Source organism: Hyla sarda, chromosome 8 (assembly GCF_029499605.1).
Source record: "Hyla sarda isolate aHylSar1 chromosome 8, aHylSar1.hap1, whole genome shotgun sequence".
NCBI lineage: Eukaryota > Metazoa > Chordata > Amphibia > Anura > Hylidae > Hyla > Hyla sarda.
Window position 1 is genome coordinate 193,225,819 of NC_079196.1, and position 19,517 is coordinate 193,245,335.

General features: G+C 45.4%; 1 protein-coding gene across 1 annotated transcript in view; it reads right to left on the reverse strand.

The window, feature by feature from the left end:
- PDPK1 (3-phosphoinositide dependent protein kinase 1) overlaps nt 1–18,472 on the reverse strand; it is a 62,982-nt gene extending 44,510 nt beyond the window's left edge. The window contains exon 1 of the mRNA XM_056535326.1: nt 18,335–18,472. Coding sequence (XP_056391301.1) covers nt 18,335–18,358 — 24 coding nt within the window. The 5' untranslated portion in view covers nt 18,359–18,472. The remainder of the gene's footprint in view (nt 1–18,334) is intronic.
- Nucleotides 18,473–19,517: the final 1,045 nt, after the last annotated feature.

Sequence of the window (19,517 nt, forward strand, 5' to 3'; positions counted from 1 at the left end):
AATAAAAAAAAATAAAAACACATTTCAAGAATACTTAACCCCTTGGGGACGGAGCCCATTATGACCCTAAGGACGGGAGCATTTTTTGCAAATCTGACCACTGTCACTTTAAGCATTAATAACTCTGGAATGCTTTTACTTATAAATTTGATTCCGAGATTGTTTTTTCATGACATATTCTACTTTATGTTAGTGGTAAATTTTCGGCGATACTTGCATCCTTTCTAGGTGAAAAATGCAAAAATTTCATGAAAAATTTGAAAATTTTGCATTTTTCTAACTTTGAAGCTCTCTACTTATAAGGAATATGGATATTCCAAACAAATTATGTATTGATTCACATATACAATTTGTCTACTTTATGTTTGCATTATAAAATTGACGAGTTTTTACTTTTGGAAGACATCAGGGGGCTTCAAAGTTCAGCAGCAATTTTCCAATTTTTCGCAAAATTTTCAAAATCGGAATTTTTCAGGGACCAGTTCAGGTTTGAAGTGGATTTGAAGGGTCTTCTGGTTAGAAATACCCGATAAATTACCCCATTATAAAAACTGCACCCCCCAAAGTATTCAAAATGACAATCAGTAAGTGTGTTAACCCTTTAGGTGTTTCACAGGAATAGCAGCAAAGTGAAGGAGAAAATTCAACATCTTCATTTTTTACACTGGCATGTTCTTGTAGACCCAATTTTTGAATTTTTACAAAGGGTAAAAGGAAAAAAATCCTCTCAAAATTTGTAACCCAATTTCTCTCGAGTAAGAAAATACCTCATATGTGTATGTCAAGTGTTCGGCGGGTGCACTAGAGGGCTCAGAAGCGAAGGAGCAACAATGGGATTTAGGAGAGTGAGTTTTTCTGAAATGGTTTTTGGTGCCAGGACAGCAAAAAAAACCACATCGCACACTATTATGGAAACGACACCCCTCAAGGAACGTAACAAGGGGTACGGTGAGCCTTAACACCCCACAGGTGTTTGACAACTTTTTGTTAAAGTCGGATGTGTAAATGAAAAAAAAAATATTTTTCCACTAAAATGCTGTTTTTTCCCCAAATTTAACTTTTTTACAAAGGGTAATAGGAGAAAATGCCCCCCAAAATTTGTAACCCCATTTCTTCTGAGTATGGAAATACCCCATATGTGGACGTCAAGTGCACTGCGAGCGAACTACAATGCTCAGAAGAGAAGGAGCACCATTGAGCTTTTAGAAAGATAATTTGTTTGGAATGGAAGTCGGGGGCCATGTGCATTTACAAAGCCCCCCGTGGTGCCAGAACAGTGGACCCCCCCACATGTGACCCCATTTTGGAAACTACACCCCTCACGAAATGTAATAAGGGGTGCAGTGAGCATTTACACCCCACTGGCGCTTGACAGATCTTTGGAACAGTGGGCTGTGCAAACAAAAAAATTTAATTTTTCATTTTCACGTACCACTGTCCCAAAAATCTGTCAGACACCTGTGGGGCGTAAATGCTCACTGTACCCCTTATTACATTCCGTGAGGGGTGTAGTTTCCAAAATGGGGTCACATGTGGGTATTTATTATTTTGCATTTATGTCAGAACCGCTGTAAAATCAGCCACCCCTGTGCAAATCCCCAATTTCGGCCTCAAATGTACTTGGTGCGCTCTCACTCCTGAGCCTTGTGCGTCCGCAGATCATTTTACGCCCACATATGGGGTATTTCCGTACTCAGCAGAAATTGCGTTACAAATTTTGAGGGTCTTTTTTTTCCTTTTACCTCGTGAAAATAAAAAGTAAAAGGCAACACCAGCATGTTAGTGTAAAAATTTTTTTTTTTTACACTAACAGGCTGGTGTAGACCCCAACTTTTCCTTTTCATAAGGGGTAAAAGGAGAAAAAGCCCCCCAAAATTTGTTAGGCAATTTCTCCCGAGTACGGAAATACCCCATATGTGGCCCTAAACTGTTTCCTTGAAATACGACAGGGCTCCAAAGTGAGAGAGCACATGCGCATTTGAGGACTAAATTAGGGATTGCACAGGGGTGGACATAGGGGTATTCTACGCCAGTGATTCCCAAACAGGGTGCCTCCAGCTGTTGCTAAACTCCCAGCATGCCTGGACAATCAGTGGCTGTCCGGAAATGCTGGGAGTTGTTGTTTTGCAACAGCTGGAGGCTCCGTTTTGGAAACACTGCTGTACAATACGTTTTTTATTTTTATTGGGGGGGGGGGGGGGGACAGTGTAAGGGGGTGTATATGTAGTGTTTTACCCTTTATTTTGTGGTAGTGTAGTGTAGTGTTTTTAGGGTACATTCACACATGCGGGTTACGGTAAGTTTCCCGCTAGGAATTTGCGCTGCGGCGAAAAATTTGCCGCAGCTCATACTTGAAGCAGGAAACTTGCTGTAAACCCGCCCGTGTGAATGTACCCTGTACGTTCCAATGGGGGGGGGGGGGGGGGGGTCAAACCTCCAGCTGTTTCAAAACTACAACTCCCAGCATGCACGGTCTGTCAGTACATGCTGGGAGTTGTAGTTTTGCAACAGCTGGAGGCACACTGGTTGGAAAACCTTCAGTTAGGTTCTGTTACCTAACTCAGTATTTTCCAACCAGTGAGCCTCCAGCTGTTGCAAAACTACAACTCCCAGCATGCACGGTCTGTCAGTACATGCTGGGAGTTGTAGTTTTGAAACAGCTGGAGGCACACTGGTTGGAAAATACTGAGTTGGGTTCTGTTACCTAACTCGGTATTTTCCAACCAGTGTGCCTCCAGCTGTTGCAAAACTACAATTCCCAGCATGTCTGATCACAGAAGGGCATGCTGGGAGATGTAGTTATGCAACAGCTGGAGGTACGCAACTACAACTCCCAGCATGCCGAGACAGCTGTTTGCTGTGTGGGCATGCTGGAATTTGTAGTTTTGCAACATCTGGAGTGCTACAATTTAGAGACCACTGAACAGTGATCTCCAAACTGTGGACCTCCAGATGTTGCAAAACTACAACTCCCAGCATGCCCAGACAGCAAACAGCTGTGTGGGCATGCTGGGAGTTGTAGTTTTGCAAGATCTAGAGGGCAGTATAGAGATCACTGTGCAGTGGTCTCTAAACTGCAGACCTCCAGCTGTTGCAAAACTACAAATTCCAGCACGCCCACACAGCAAACAGCTGTCTGGGCATGCTGGGAGTTGTAGTTTTGCAACATCTGGAGGGCTACAGTCTAGAGACCACTATAGTGGTCTCAGACTGTAGCCCTCTAGATGTTGCTATGCAACTACTCACCGGCTTCCGTCGCATCCGGGAGCCGTCCTCTTCTGCCGCACGCCGCCGCAGATCTCCGTCGCCGCCGCCGATCCCCGACGCTCCGCTGCCTCCGGAGGGGTAAGTGGACTCCGGCGCCGCTCCTCTTCGTTTTCCCCGTCCTGCCCCGCCTATTGTGGGAGGGCAGGACGGGAAAAACGAAAGTAAACCCCTCCGCCCCAGATCTGCTATTGGTGGTCGTGTCTAGACCACCAATAGCAGGAATAGGAGGGGTGGCAACCCTGCCACCTCACTCCTATCGCTTTAGGGGGATCGTGGGTGTCTTAGACACCCGCGATCCCCCTTCTATTCCGGGTCACCATAGACCCGTAATGACCCGGAATCGGCGCAAATCGCAAGTGTGAATTCACTTGCGATTTGCGCCGATCGCCGACATGGGGGGGTCTAATGACCCCCCTGGGCATTTGCACAGGGTGCCTGCTGATAGATATCAGCAGTCACCCCGGCCCGGTCCCCGCCCGGCGCGCGGCGGGGGCCGAAATTCCGACGGGCGTATGGATACGCCCTTCGTCCTTAAGTACCAGGACGCAAGGGCGTATGCATACGCCCTTCGTCCCCAACAGGTTAAAGGGGTACTCCGGTGAAAACCTTTTTTCTTTTAAATCAACTGGTGGCAGAAAGTTAAACATATTTGTAAAATACTTCTATTAAAAAAAATCTTAATCCTTCCTGTACTTATTAGCTGCTGAATACTAGAGGAAATTCGTTTCTTTTTGGAATGCTCTCTGATGACATCACGAGCACAGTTCTCTCTGCTGACGTTATTATAATAATAATAACTCTTTATTTATTGTTGTCCTTAGTGGGATTTGAACCCAAGTCCCCAGCACTGCAAGGCAGCAGTGCTAACCACTGAGCCACCATGCTGCCCTTAGCATACATCTGCTATGCATGGTTGCTAAAAAGGACAGAGATGTCAGCAGAGAGCACTGTGCTCGTGATGTCATCAGTGTTCCAAAAAGAAAGGAATTCCCTCTGTAGCATTCAGCAGCTAATAAGTACTGGAAGGATTAAGATTTTTTAATAGAAGTAATTTACAAATATGTTTAACTTTCTGCCACCAGTTGATTTAAAAGAAAAAAGGTTTTCACCAGAGTACCCCTTTAAAAAGGGTACTCCAGTACAGAACATTTTTAGGGGACAAGTGTCTGATCGCGATCGTGTATGTCTCATAAAGATCTGGCTACCGCTTCGTGTGGTGGTTGACAGTAATCCGTGCATGAAGTGGAGGTCGCTCCGTATGTTGAGAGACCGGGTGCTGGGAAGGAAATTGTGGTGGTGGGGGGTCCCCACGTGACCCTGTGGATAGGGTAGAAGATGTTTTGTATCCAAGTACCTCTTTAACAGGTTCATGTGAAGAAAAAAAAAAAAAACAATTGCAAAAACCTGCCCAAAAAACTATGGGAGAGATTTATCAAAACCTGTGCGGGGAAAAACTTGCCCAGTTGTCCATAGAAACCAATCAGCTTGCTGCTTTCATTTTTATGAAGGCCTGTGAAAAATGAAAGAAGAGATCTGATTGGTTGCTATGGGCAACTGGGCAACTTTTCCTCTGCCCAGGTTTTGATAAATCTCCCCTATGTGTTTAAACACACTAATCCATCTTAGCAACAGATTGCAAAGTATTGGCACGTTTAAAAGATGGAGTATACCCCCTTTGTCAGATCAGTCTCACGAAGGGGGTCATACCCAGTTTTGCGACAATTGAGGGCTTTGCGACAAACTGGTGACTTTTATGAAGTGCGACTTTTCTTAATCAACTACCACGGCGAAGTGAAAAACCAAAAAAGTGTGTACCAAAGTCATTTTGGTCAAAATCACTTTAGCAAAAAGGCCCCACAAATTCTGTGCAACAGAGACATTTGTGATTTTTCTACATCAAAATTAAGTCTTTAAACCTGTTGATAAGTTCCACTCATAGTAAAATACTTCTTAAGGGTACATTCCCACACGGCGTATTTGCTGCTGCGTATTTCATTTTCTCTGTTGAAGTCAATGGGTAGGAAAATACGCAGCACCAAATACGCAGCAAAATGCGCCGTGTGGGAATGTACCCTAAAACAAACTTCTCAAGGCAGGAAAGTCTAACAAATACAGCAATTCACAAAAGAAATGCGTAAATGATTAAAGGCTTTTTTCGATAGAAAAAAAAAATTTGACTTCTGGAAACTTAATTTTTTTTAAATATAATTTCCAAGAAGACTCAAATGCTTTTAAACATAAGGATGCCATGCCACCTGTTCACACTCACATAATAATGAAACAGAAAGGGATACCTACAATAAAATCCATCAATATAATGAGTAAAAGACCAAAGGAAACCTATGTACCCACATCTTCGTTGTTTCCCATAACTCTTTGGTTCTCGATCACTTTATTTGAAGATGAATAATAATGTACATTCCTGAAAACATCGACTCACTATTGAAACATTTCCAACAAAAAGAATATTCAATATGTATATAAAACAGTATTTATTTAAATGTCATCAAACCAAAATACACTGCTCAAAAAGATAAAGGGAGCACTTAAACAACACAATGTAACTCGCTATGGAGGCGCTACAAGGAGACATGGAGGAGGCCGTAAGAGGGCAACAACCCAGCAGCAGGACCACTACCTCCGCCTTTGAGCAAGGAGGAGCAGGAGGAGCACTGTCAGAGCCCTGCAGAATGACCTCCAGCAGGTCACAAATGTGCATGTGTCCACTCAAACAGTCAGAAACAGACTCCATGAGGGTAGTATAGTATGAGGTCCCAATGTCCACAGGTGGGGGTTGTGCTTACAGCCCAACACCGTGCAGGATGTTTGGCATTTGCCAGAGATCATCAAGATTGGCAAATGCGCCGCTGTCGCCCTGTACTCTTCACAGATTAAAGCAGGTTCACACTGAGCACATGTGACAGTCTGGAGACGCCGTGGAGAATGTTTTGCTGCTTGCAACATTCTCCAGCATGACCGATTTGGTGGTGGGTCAGTAATAGTGTGGGGTGGCATTTCTTTTGGGGGGGCCGCACAGCCCTCCATGTGATAGGGGATAAGATGTCTCCTCACGGGGGTCTATTCGCCACCCATCTGTTTGAGCTGCACGCCACGGTGCCAGCTCACAAACAGCCGGGTGGCGACGACGGGGCCGGAGTATCGTGATGCCACAACTCCGCCCCCATGTGACGTCATCCCCCGCTATGCAAGTCTATGGGAAACATCATGCCGGAGACATCTGGCATGGAAATTCCACCGCATGCACAGCGTAGCAGAATTCAACAGGACATGGCTGTCACACCCCCTCCCATAGACTTGCAGTGAGACATCTTATCCCCAATCCTTTGGATATGGGATAATATTTCTCAGGGGCAGAGTACCCCTTTAAGGACAGTACATCAAAGTTGGATCAGCCTGTAGTGTGGTTTTCCACTTTGATTTTGAGTGTGACTCCATATCCAGACATCCATGGGTTGATAAATTTGATTTCCATTGATAATTTGTGTGTGATTTTGTTGTCAGCTCATTCAACTATGTAAAGAAGAAAGTATTTCATACAAATAGTTCATTCATTCAGATCTAGGATGTGTTATCTTAGTGTTCCCTTTATTTTTTTGAGCAGTGTATTTCATGGCTGATTCATTTCTCTATGGGAATAGTTTGGTAAAATGGCACAAACCAACATTAACATCCCTTGACTTTCCTTTTCCTCCAGATTTATCAATCAATCTTCTAGTTTATCAATCTTTACCATGTGGATATATTAAACATAAAAAAAAAAGAAAAAGCTCTGAGTTTTCTCTTCAGATTGAGAGAAAAGTCACGAATACTGGTGTACAGAAAATGAGACACTTGACACATTATGGCACAATGTATTTAGTACATTTTTTTGAGCCTTAAAAAAGGGACCTTACATGGGAAAAGTCACATAAAATGGCAATGCTTGTAAAAAATGTATAAATTAATAAATAAATGTAAATTTCATTTGTGTAAAAAACAAAATAATAATTAAGTGCAAGGAGGAAAAAAAAAAAAAAAAAAAAAAAAAAAAATTAGATAGATATATATATATATATATATATATATATATATCTCAACTGTTTTTTTTTTTTTAAGTTTTGTACAGTCTTCTATGTGATATTACTCACTCATGACCAGTCAACAATTCAATGGGTAACAATAGTTAATTAATAGATTTTTCACATTTTATATCTATATATTTTTTAAAGTACTTTTTATATCTATGGGTCCTTAAAGGGGTTATCCAGGAAAAAAACTTGATATCAACTGGCTCCAGAGAGTTAAACAGATTTGTAAATTACTTTTATTAAAAAAATCTTAATCCTTTCAGTACTTCTGATCTGCTGTTGCGTTGATCTTTTCTGTCTAAGTGCTCTCTGACGCCGGGGAGGAAAACGTCACACTGCCACTCAGCCTATCGCCGGCCGAGTCGGGACTTTGCTGCGGTCGGTGATTGGCTGAGTGCGGTATGACTCGCCAACCACCGGTAAACAGAAAGAGGATCGCGGTGGAGACCGGAGTGGGTTACCGCAGGGACCGGGGGAGCGAAGGAAGGTATGTACATCTTTATTTTTCTTACTTCTTGCAGAGTACAGTTTTCCTATTCTGGAGTACTCCTTTAAAGGAGTAGTCCAGTGGTGACTCCGTGGTGAGCAACTTATCCCCTATCCTAAGGATAGGGGATAAGTTGCAGATCGCGGAGGTCCGACCGCTGGGGCCCCCTGCGATCTCCTGTACGGGGCCCTGGTAGCCCGCGGGAAGGGGGCGTGTCGACCTCCGCACGAGGCGGCGGCCGACACGCCCCCTCAATACAACTTTATGGCAGAGCCGAAGCGCTGCCTTCGGCAATCTCCGGCTCTGCCATTGAGATGTATTGAGGGGGCGTGTCGGCCGCTATCTTGGCGGAGAGCCGGGGCCCCGTACAGAGAGATCGCAGGGGGCCCCAGCGGTCGGACCCCCCGCGATCTCAAACTTATCCCCTATCCTTAGGATAGGGGATAAGTTTTTCACCACTGGACTACCCCTTTAAAAAAAAAAATTTCAAGCTATCGAGATTGTCAGTATTTAACCTACACAAATTAAAGAAAAAGCTAAACTTTGTTGATACAACATAAAATATACAAAAAAAATAAAAATAAAAAACTTATTTAAATAAATAAATAAATATTAAGAAATTAAAGGGTGGTGTAGGTGAATGATTATCATACACCCTTAGGCTATATCCACATCCACACTATGGAATGTCCACACGGAAAATCTCTGTGCGGACATTCCACAAACAGCGGGCGCCAGCACTAGAACCGTACAGGGATGCGCTGTCTCAAAGACGGCTACGCATTCCGTGCAGGGTCCGCAGAGAGAATGAACGTGTTCATTCTTTCTGCGGACAATGAAATTGGAATTTGCTTGCCGGAAACATCTGGCATGGAAATTCCACCACGTGCACAGTGTAGCAGAATTCAACAGGACTCTGCTACAGCGGAAACTCTCCTTGCTGAATTCCAATGCAGAATCTGGCATGGAAATTCCAACGTGTGAACATAGCCTCAAAGGGCTTGTCCGATGTGGAGTTTTTTTTTTTTTTATTTCCCCCTGTAATGTCCGCAGCCTGCCTAATAAAATTAAAACTTTAACTCCACTTCCTCCGCTCCCTCGCTCCGTTATCAGGACACCCTGTCTTCGGCTGGCTCCGGGAAGCAGACTGCCATTGGGGACCGTATGGAGATGGGGCTGCTGGGGGCAATACTGTAAAAAGGCTTACACTTATACTAGTACACCACTTTGTCTGGTTCCTTCTCAGCAACTTTTTAACCTGTTGTGCCAAAATGTGTGACTTTTTACTAACTCTGTCCTCAGCCAGTTTTGTAAGCCAGGTATGGGGCTGGTGTAGATTTGCGACAAATCACATGTAATAAATTCATGAACACTGCAAAAAGCTATCCAGGCTATGTTGTAGCTACACAATTTTAGAAAAAAAGTATCTAAATGCAAAAGTCGCAATGAAAATCTCTAAACATTAACTGTGATAATGTAACACCACAAAAAAGGGTAAAACCAATCATAAATTCCTCCAGCATCTGCAAAAACCTTTAAGGCTGGCTTCACACTATGGAATTTCTGAGGGTACCGTAACTCCGTTTTGAAAATTCAATCCGTAATTCTGGTGCAGCAAGGTCCCGTTGCTGGTAATGGGACTCCGCTGCACAGTGCACACTGCAAAGTTTTGGAGGCAGAAAATCCACTCGAAAAATTTCTGCCAATGTCTGCCAAGTCCTAGTGCCCACTAATTCAGTGCGCTGCCACAGTTGGATTTCGTCCGGCTACAAATTCCTGTGGAGCATACAGCAGCTAATAAGTACTGGAAGGATTAAGATTTTTATATAGAAGTAAATTACAAATGAGGGGGCGGGGCTATAAAGTCACACGCTCCTGGTGCCGGCTCCAGTGTTCGGAAAAGTTTGTTCCAAACCCTGAGCAGCGGAGAAGTAATCTGGTATAACACAACGTTGCTATGATTGTAGTTTTAGGAGATCAGAAGATCTGTTTTTGTCCATGGTTGTCTGATATTGCAGCTCACATCAGAGCCCCTTAAAAAGGGATCATCCAGCCCAAGAAAGAAACGTAAAACAAGTCAAGGTGACAGGTCATCCCTGCAGGAATTGCCTGCTCAGCCAATCACTGGATAAGATGGGACACCACTGCGGCCAATGGTTGGATTAATGGGCAATTTCAGTGGGGACAACTAGTTAGCGGAACCAGGAAGTAGTGTAGAGCTACAAGGATCTGGAGTTATTGCAACAGCAGCTGTGGGAAGAATTGGGGTAAGAGTATATGACCCTGAATTTTTCATTTATTTATTTTTGGTGTTAGACAACCCCTTTTAAGCCAAATACTGTATCACATATGGTGCTGATACAATGAGTATGTATAAAATGAGCAAATTGAAGTTAAGAGCTGAGCTGGAGGTGGGAACATTACAAAATGTTCTGTGACCAGCTTCATCCTTCCAGGAACCAATGTGATTTACTTAGTGCTCAGCAAGAAGTTTTATAGCCATTATAGAGATAGCAAACTGGTTGATCTACAGCTTTTTCATGATTATAACTCAGCAAGCCCTGACAGCTGAATACTGGGTATTAGAAGAGCCCCTCCAAAAAGGAGGACACCAATATGAGCGCTAAATACTCCAAAAGGGTACTACAAAACAACACTGCCCCAATGGGAACACATCCTTTGCTTGATCATAGGACATTTGTCAGACTACCAACACATACAGTAATGTCCCTAAAGCTGGTCAAGCGACCCTGAACAATAAGCATTGTAGAGGTCTTTGAGGTTAGAAAATGTACTCAATCAAGCAGAGATACTCTGCCGTAACACAAGCACCAAACGGCCTGCAGTACACTCATGTGAAGCTGGCCAATAGGAGTCTATGATGTAAACATATTCAAAAAGATCATTCTTTCTGCACACAATCTATATGTTTACAGAGGTTTTATGTTCTTAGGGTAGGGCCACCCACTGCACAAAATCCACTGTGTATTCTCCTATGAGAAGACACATAGGGCTTCCCCGCCGCAGCCCTGTGTGTGCAGTGATGTTTCGAGGTAGAGCCAGTGCGCCAATGTGACTATAATGCACAGGCCCACCTCCAAACCTCACTGCACACACAGGGCTGCCGCAGGGAAGTCATGTGTGTCTGCTCATAGGAGAATATGAAGCGTAATCCTCACTGCGCAGCGTGAAATACACTGCGTATAAGGGCAGAGAACAGGGTGACAAGTACAGAAAAAACCTCACTCAGCAGTCACATGCTGTATATGCAAGAAGAGGCCAGTCATTGCCTGCAGCATCACATGCCCAATGTATGGGGATGCCATCAAAGTACTTCTGGTGGGGAGAACAGGAGAGGAGGCAGTACTTGAGTTGGAGTGTTAGCACATTGAAAGACTAGCACAAGGTTTTGAGTAGGGATCGACCAATTATCAGTTTGGCCGATAATCACGATTTTGGGAATTACCTTGCCGATAAGCCGATAATGCCCCGCCCCCCGCATCGCGACATACCCCCCCCGCACCCTCCACCGCACCACCCTGGCCCCATTGCCTCCCCCATCCCCGGTTTTATAATTACCTGTTCCCGGGGTCCACGCTATTTCTGGCTCCTGCTGCGTCCTGCATTACGCTGTGCGCAATGACGAGTGACGTGACATCACCGTCAGTGCGCACAGTGACAGCTCAGGAGGACGCCACCGGAGCCAGATGTAGAGTGGACCCCGGGAACAGGTAATTATAAAACCGGGGATGGAGGAGGCAATGGGGCCGGGGCGGTGGGGGGTGCGACGCAGCGCGTTGGGGCGGTAGGGGGCGCGGAGCATTGCGGCGGTAATAGGACTCAGGACCCCCGGACAGGCAGGGGGAGAGAAGCGGTTGGCGGCGGCGGTCTATAGCACCGCAAAAGCCACTGCAGTTCATTGATTTAAAGCGCCTGCTTTAAATCAATGATCTGCAGCGGTGTCGCAGGGGATAAATATACCGATATTCCGGTATAAGTTATCGGCCCTAACCTCCACCAATTATCGGTATTGGCCCTAAAAAAACAATATCGGTCGATCCCTAGTTTTGAGGACTGGAAACCCCCTTTAAATGAGCTCAGACCCCAACCATTCTAAACCTTTGAGAGGCTGTAGAGACATGTCAAAAGTTTTGATCGGATGGGGTCCAAGTGTTCAGATTCCAACCAATTGTGCCCATTTAAGGGGATTTCCAGTCTTAAATATAAAAAATAAAATCTAAATAAATTGAGAGATATATATATATATATACATATACACACACACACACACACACACACACACACACACACTTTTATATAAAATTACTATAACATAATATTGAGTCAGAGTAGGAAATGGGGTAACTGGTCCAGTTTTCCCTGCCGGAAGTACCCCCATGGTGTCCCCATATATTGGGTACGTGATGTCTCTAGGATAAGTCATGTCACTCCAAGGCTATGCTCTCACTCCATGTTAGGAATTCCAGATGTATCGGGTATGCTGACGTTTAATGCAGCGTTCCCACAGGAGGCCCATAACTATTTCTGCCTTGTCAGAAGTTGTGATAGGTGGGCGTTTGGCTGCCGAGACCCATACGGACACATAAAAGGGGTATTCCGGATGTTAAAATTTTTGTGGATTCAATGAGAAATTCTAACATCCGAAGTACCCCTTTGTGTATAAGCATATGCTCTATGCTATTAAACACCCCCAAAAATAAATGTATTGCTCAACTATATAGGAAAACTATTTACTATATTATTCCTTCTGTGTAAAGGGTAACTTTATTTCAGGGTTTCCCCAACCAGGGTGCCTCAAGCTGTTGCAAAACTACAACTCCCAGCATGGCCGGACAGCCGAAGGCTGTCCGGGCATACTGGGAGTTGTAGTTTTGCAAAAGGAATTATATAGTAAAAAAAAAGGAAAAAATGCAGATAACTGGTGAAGTCAAGCAAATGTCACCTCCACATTCCAGAGCCTCGTATGCATCTGCAAGTAGTTACATGTCGCCATAATTATCCAATACAACACCTGCCATAAATGTGGAAGAGAAACTAGGAGGAAGCTCGGTAAATGCCAATAACAGCGCTCAGGTTAGCAGATCGTCCTCCTCATAGTATCCTATGAATGCTGCCTTGGTTATGAATGACAATGCAGTTGTGAATGACTCGTAACCACAGCCGCGCTCGGCGCACGCCATTCACTAACTCCACTTGTTTACCATTCTCACTCGCTTCCCATTTTCACTCACCAGAAATGGGGAACTAGCACAATTTGTTTACGGTTCTCAGAGTAAAAAGTAAATGAGAAGGATTCTTTGTACTTTTATAAATAAAGTTCATTAAAAAATGAACATAGCATGTTATGCTCCCATGTGACTGTTATGCTCCCATGGGAATCACAGCTGTCAGGACTAGTGGTAAAGGGGATAGAGTTGCCGCCCCTCAAGTTTTGGTTAGGGGGGGGCTCATTTTCCCACTGTTCCTTGGGGCTCTGTTCACATGCATATTTGGCATTTCTCAGAACTGATTACACTTGATCAGGCAACTACATACACGTGCACACTCTGCTGAGCTGAGTATGCATTCTGTATCAGGAGAACAAAAGGACCGGGCACGCTGAAATTCAACATGCCCGACCTGTCGACGTAATTCTCCTATACATTAGATCCGTGTTTCCCAACCTATGTGCCTCCAGCTGTTGCAAAACTACAACTCCCAGCATGCTCGGACAGCCAAAGGCTGTCCGAGCATGCTGGGAGTTGTAGTTTTGCATCTCCAAAATCACTTTGTCTCCTACATAGAAGCCTGTTGTCCAGGCCTTTGGCTGTCTGGGCATGCTGGTGGCACACAGGTTGGGAAACACTGCATTAGATGGTCAGCAGGTCCCACCAAAACAATTAGGTTGTTCTGCTCAGTCAACACAATATAGGGATCGCACCTATAGAAAACTTCTGAAATGTCTCTTTTCTATTATCTGGTCCTTTTCAGACACACACCGGCCCAGGTAAGGGATGCACCAATATAATCACTTGAACCTTCTCCCAAATGACACAAACAGGACAACAGGCTTCTATGTATGAGATAGAAGACAAGGTGATTTTGGAGATCCTGTCCTGGGTGACACTAAAGCAGTGTACATTTAAAAAAATAAATAAAAAATCTTGCCATGTCCTACAGACGGACGTGTCAAACGTTTTGATCCGTCGGGGTCTGAGTGTTCAAGAAGGAGCCGGGTGAAAAGTGCAGCTGACTCAATCCTATAGACTTGGAGTTTGTCTCTCTAGTCTTCTCCTAGTTCTAGCTATTGGTCATGGGCTGAAAACTCAGAGCCCGACCAATCAAAACTTTGTAAAAATCTAATTTTTTTTTTTTTTTTAAGTGACAGCACTCATTTAAAGAATAGGCTCTTCTGACTTCACATGACAACTCTCCCTGGACAGGACATAAGGGACTATTTTAGGTTAACATAGTAACCTCCACAGAAGCAGGAATGGGACAAGAAGTATCCTAGAAAACTGCATTGGCCCCAGTATAAGGCTGGGTTCACATCACGTTTTCCACCCATACGGGAGCGCATACGGCGGGGGGAGCTAAAATCTTGCGCTCCCGTATGTAATTCATTTCAATGAGCCGGCCGGAATGAAAAGTTCGGTTGGCTCATTTTTGAGCTGTATGTGTACGCACATATGGTTAGGGCTGGGCGGTATACCGGCTCATACCGAATACCGAAATTCTTGTGCTGCACGATATGAATTTTAACCCATACCGCAATACCGGTTTGGCCCCTCCCCCTCGGGAATGAATTATCAGCTGCAGCGCCGCCCCCACATCGGGGGAACTAATCATATGTGACCCGCGAGCGCTGTTCTGCACCCCCAATTAATTATCAGCCCAGCGCTGCACTGTCCCCATCGGGGTAAATAATCACACATATCACCCGCAAGTGCTGCCCTCCTCATCCTCCTGTTTGTTGCGGCCGCCGGCGCTGGAATAGTGCTGGGCGATATGACCAAAAATGAGTATTACGTTTTTTTTTTTTACATTGAGACTTGCATTGAGGTGGCGTAGCGGAACTAAATGGGCTTTTGGAACTAAATGATCTGAACACTAGGGCAGTGGAGTACCCTTTTAAATAGATGTAACAAACAACCCTACAGCCTCCAGCTGTTGCAAAACTACAACTCCCAGCATGTTGGACTATATAGTAGTGTATAGTATAGGTCAGTGTTTCCCAACTAGGGGTGCCTCCAGCTGTTGCAAAACTACTACTCCCAGCATGTTGGACTATATAGTAGTGTATAGTATAGGTCAGTGTTTCCCAAATAGGGGTGCCTCCAGCTGTTGCAAAACTACTACTCCCAGCATGTTGGACTATATAGTAGTGTATAGTATAGGTCAGTGTTTCCCAACTAGGGGTGGCCCCAGCTGTTGCAAAACTACTACTCCCAGCATGCCCGGACAGCCGTTGGTAGTTTTGCAACAGCTGGAGGGCCTCAACAGCTGGAGGGCCTACTGTAGGTATAGTATATTATGCAGACCCCTGTCCATCCCAGAACCTCGACTCACCTTCCCAGTTGCTGCAGGGACCGTCCGGGGAGGGTGGTCCGGGCCATCCATCCTTCCTGTAGTGTCCGGCGGCATTCCGGGTGGAGGGTGAACCGGTCCGGGCTGTCCTTCTCCGGGGGTCCTCTTCTCCACTCCGGGCAGGCTCCAGCCTCGTCTATGCAGCGTACTAGGCCGGAGCCTGCCCGGAGTGGAGAAGAGGACCCCCGGAGAAGAAGGACAGCCCGGACCGGTTCACCCTCCACCCGGAATGCCGCCGGACACTACAGGAAGGATGGATGGCCCGGACCACCCCCATTACGGGCAAGTTTAATTTTTTTTATTGACTCTGAGGGTGGGGGAGGGGCCCGACCGGTATAGCGGTATGGGCAAAAATCCATACCGTGGGAGAAAAAAAAAAAAAAAACGGTATCTGGTTCATACCGGTATACCGCCCAGCACTACGCTGGAGCTCTATACTGTGCGGTATCCCTATGCCCGAGCTGCAAAAAAACAAACAAAATAAACTGTAACTCACTTCCCGTTGGTCCGGTACCGGCCTCATCTGCTTCCTGGGGACGGGAACGCCAGAGAGCCGTCAGCAGCGATGTTCCGCCTCGGCCGGTGATAGGCTGAGCGCACTGTCATGTAAAAAGCTGGCTTCTTACATGACAGTGGGCTCAGCCTATCACTGGCCGAGGCGGAACATCGGTGCTGCCGGTGATAGGCTGACGGCTGTCTGACGTTCCCGTCCCCAGCGTAAGGCCGATGTCGGAACACGCTTTAGTTTATTTTGTTTACCTTTTGCAGCCCGGGCATAGGGATACAGTATAGAGTGTCAGCGCCGGCGGCCGCAACAAACAGGAGGAAGAGGAGGGCAGCGCTTGCGGGTGACATGTGAGTAGTACCCCGATGGGGACAGCGCAGCGCTGGGCTGTTAATTTGGGGGGGGGGGGGGCTGAGGAAATAGTTACAAAAATACCACACATTTGGTCATACCGCCCAGCCCTACTTATGGATCTGTATGATACCCATTGACTCCAATGTAAAAAAAAAAAAAAAAAAAAAAAAAAAAAAAAAAAAAAAAAAAAAAAAAACACAATTGTTTAATACGGTTTTTCACCCGGACAAAAAAAAAAATCATAAAAATTGGTAGTCTACAGTTTTCGGTAAGAGTAAAAAAAAAATAAACATACTAAAACGCATAAGACGCAAAACGGAATAAACCAGATGATGAGATTGGAATGAGTTTTACAATGTTAAGTCAATGCATACGGTTCTCTATATAGTTCCGTACGGTTTTTACCTTGAAACTGTACAGCAAAAATGTGGTGTGAATGCCGCCTTATGTCACATAGCAGTGACCTCCAGCTGTTACTGAACTATACAACTCCCAGCATGCCCCAGTGCATCCAAACAAGTGGCACTCCAGATGGGGCAAAACTAGAACTCCCAGCATGCCACACTATCATCCTGTACACAGTGGACTCCAACCTGTGGCTCCCCAGCTATTACCAAACTACAACTTCCAGCATGCCCAAAAGCAGTGGCCTCCAACCTGTGGGATCCTAGCTGTTACCAAACTACAACTCCCAGCATGCTCCACTATCAACATGCCCAAAAGCAGTGGCCTCCAACCTGTGGGATCCTAGCTGTTACCAAACTACAACTCCCAGCATGCTCCACTATCAACATGCCACAAAGCAATGGCCTCCAACCTGTGGGTTCCCAGCTGTTACCAAACTAACTTTGCAACAATTAGAAAGCCACAGGTTTGAGGCCAGTGCTGTATAGGAAGCCCTTATTTCTACTTCCTGTGCGATCACTAATACATCCCCAGGCCCCTTGGACACGTCTTTCGAGGTCCCCCGGCATCTTACCCAGACATATAAAGAGACAGCGGGCGTCTGCACCTCAGACGTCACATATTGACGCTATTAGAGTTTGCATGGAGAGTGTCTGCTTTAATGGTCCGCAGGTCTCTACATTCAAACATGGGGATCCTAAAGGGGTACCCCCACCTTAGACACTGGCATATGCCATGTCTTATCAGCAAGGCTCTTATAGATTGAGCTGGCACCTATCATTAGGGAAGACTTTTCCCAACCAGTGTTGCAAAACTACAACTCCCAGCATGCCCGGACAGCCGTTGGCTGTCCGGGCATGCTGGGAGTTGAAGTTTTGCAAATGCTGAAGGCACACCGGTCGCAATATACTTCTTTCAGAAATCTGCACCAATACTTTAAAACACCCTCACCTTTTCTCTGTCAACAATCTCCAGCTGTTGAAAAAAAGAAAAAAAAATACTACAACTCCCAGCATGCTCAGACAACCAGGCCACAGGTTGGAGACCCCCTTAAATAAACATAAATTTACAACCATTTTCCGTAATCTACAACGCTCAACAGCTGGGGGGGGGTCTGCTACAACTGCGCTGAAACATTGCAACAAACCATCAGCGCCGTATGCAGCTGCACAGTGAAGCAAACACTCAGCTGTGAGAAGGAAACAACCAAGGTCTACAGAGGTAAACAATGAACTGACAGCAAGCAGAGGTGTGGAAACATTGCTGAAGAAGTGTGTGTGTATATATATATATATATATATATATATATATATATATATATATATACACACACACATATATATATATATATACACACACACACACACACACACCTATTTATATATGAATACAGGCAGGCAGTGACAGGCATCACCCTGCCAGCTGGCAGCACGTCCTCCCCATGTGTTGGCAGCTGCCAGGCTCAGGGCACAGGGGCAGATGCCCACCCTCACAGCTATGGAGGGGTGAGGCCTGCAGCCGACGCCGCCACTGCGCACACGTCTCCCTCAGCAGCCGCCCCTCGCCCAGGCCGCTCACCGGTGCCCATCCCAAGCAACCCCTTCTCCCTCCCCCCAACCCCGGACAAGACGGGCATCTCACCACTTGGCTAGTGGTCCTGGCCATGGCCTTCTCCTCAGATGGATTTAAGAATCACACAGCAGCCAACAGTAATGGCCGCCCGCATCGTCTGGAGCTGACGTCACTCCACAACAATGTTCGTGGTGGTGAAGGGGAGGGGCCTCTGGCTAAAGAGGCCGCAGCGGATTGGCCGGCGTTCCTCTATACCGGCCGGTGATTGGATGACGTAGACGCTTATTTAGCTACGCGGTGACCACGCCCTTCTCCCCCCCCCCCCCCCCCCCCCCCCCCGCCTCCTCCTCCTCATTCACAGAAAAAAAAAAAAAAGCGTCTTCGTTTCCTTGTTTGTTGCCTCCATTTTGCAGTCGGAGGTGCTGGGGCTGGGGCAGGGTTTACGGCTCACACCCCTCAACCTACTGCTGCTACTGGGATAGGAGGGGGTCATGGCTCCTTACTATACTATGGCCTTCTTCATAAAAGGAACACTTTGTTCCTTCAAGTCCTTGAAGTGTCCTCTTGCCGTTTCTGGAAAAGCTGGGTGGCAGGCTATACCTGTTGCAAAACTACAACTCCCAGCATGCCCGGACAGCCTACGGCTGTCCGGGCATGCTGGGAATTGTTGTTTTGCAATAGTAAAATACGCTGTCCTCTGGGGTGCACATCACAGCTGTCACCCAGCTTTCCTACAATCCTGAATGGAAGAGGTGGAGTTTTATAAACTTTATTCTTATTTAATCCTTTAACGAAATAACTTTTTTTTTTTTTTGCATTTTAATTTCTTTTTTTTTCCTTCCTCCTTCACAAAATAAAACATTTTTTGCATTCTAACTTCCTCGCAAAGTGATTTAAAAAAAAAAAAATAAAAATCCTCCTTTCTTTTTGAATTTCCCTTTTTTTTCCTCTTTCCCTTAACCACTTAACAAAATGTTTATTTTTTATTTTTTTTTTATATCTTTTTTTGCATTGCAATTTAATTTGTATTCCTCGTCGCACTGCTATTTAAATTAAAAAAAATAAATAAAATGATGGAAAAGCTGGGTGACAACCTATAGCTGTTAGAAAACAACAACTCTCAGCATGGCCACACAGTGAGTGAGTTGTAGTTTTGCGCCACCTAAACACACTGACCTCTATGGTGCACGTCGCTGCTGTCATTAGGGTTGTCAACCAGCTTTTCTACGATCCTGAATGGAAGAGGCGGAGT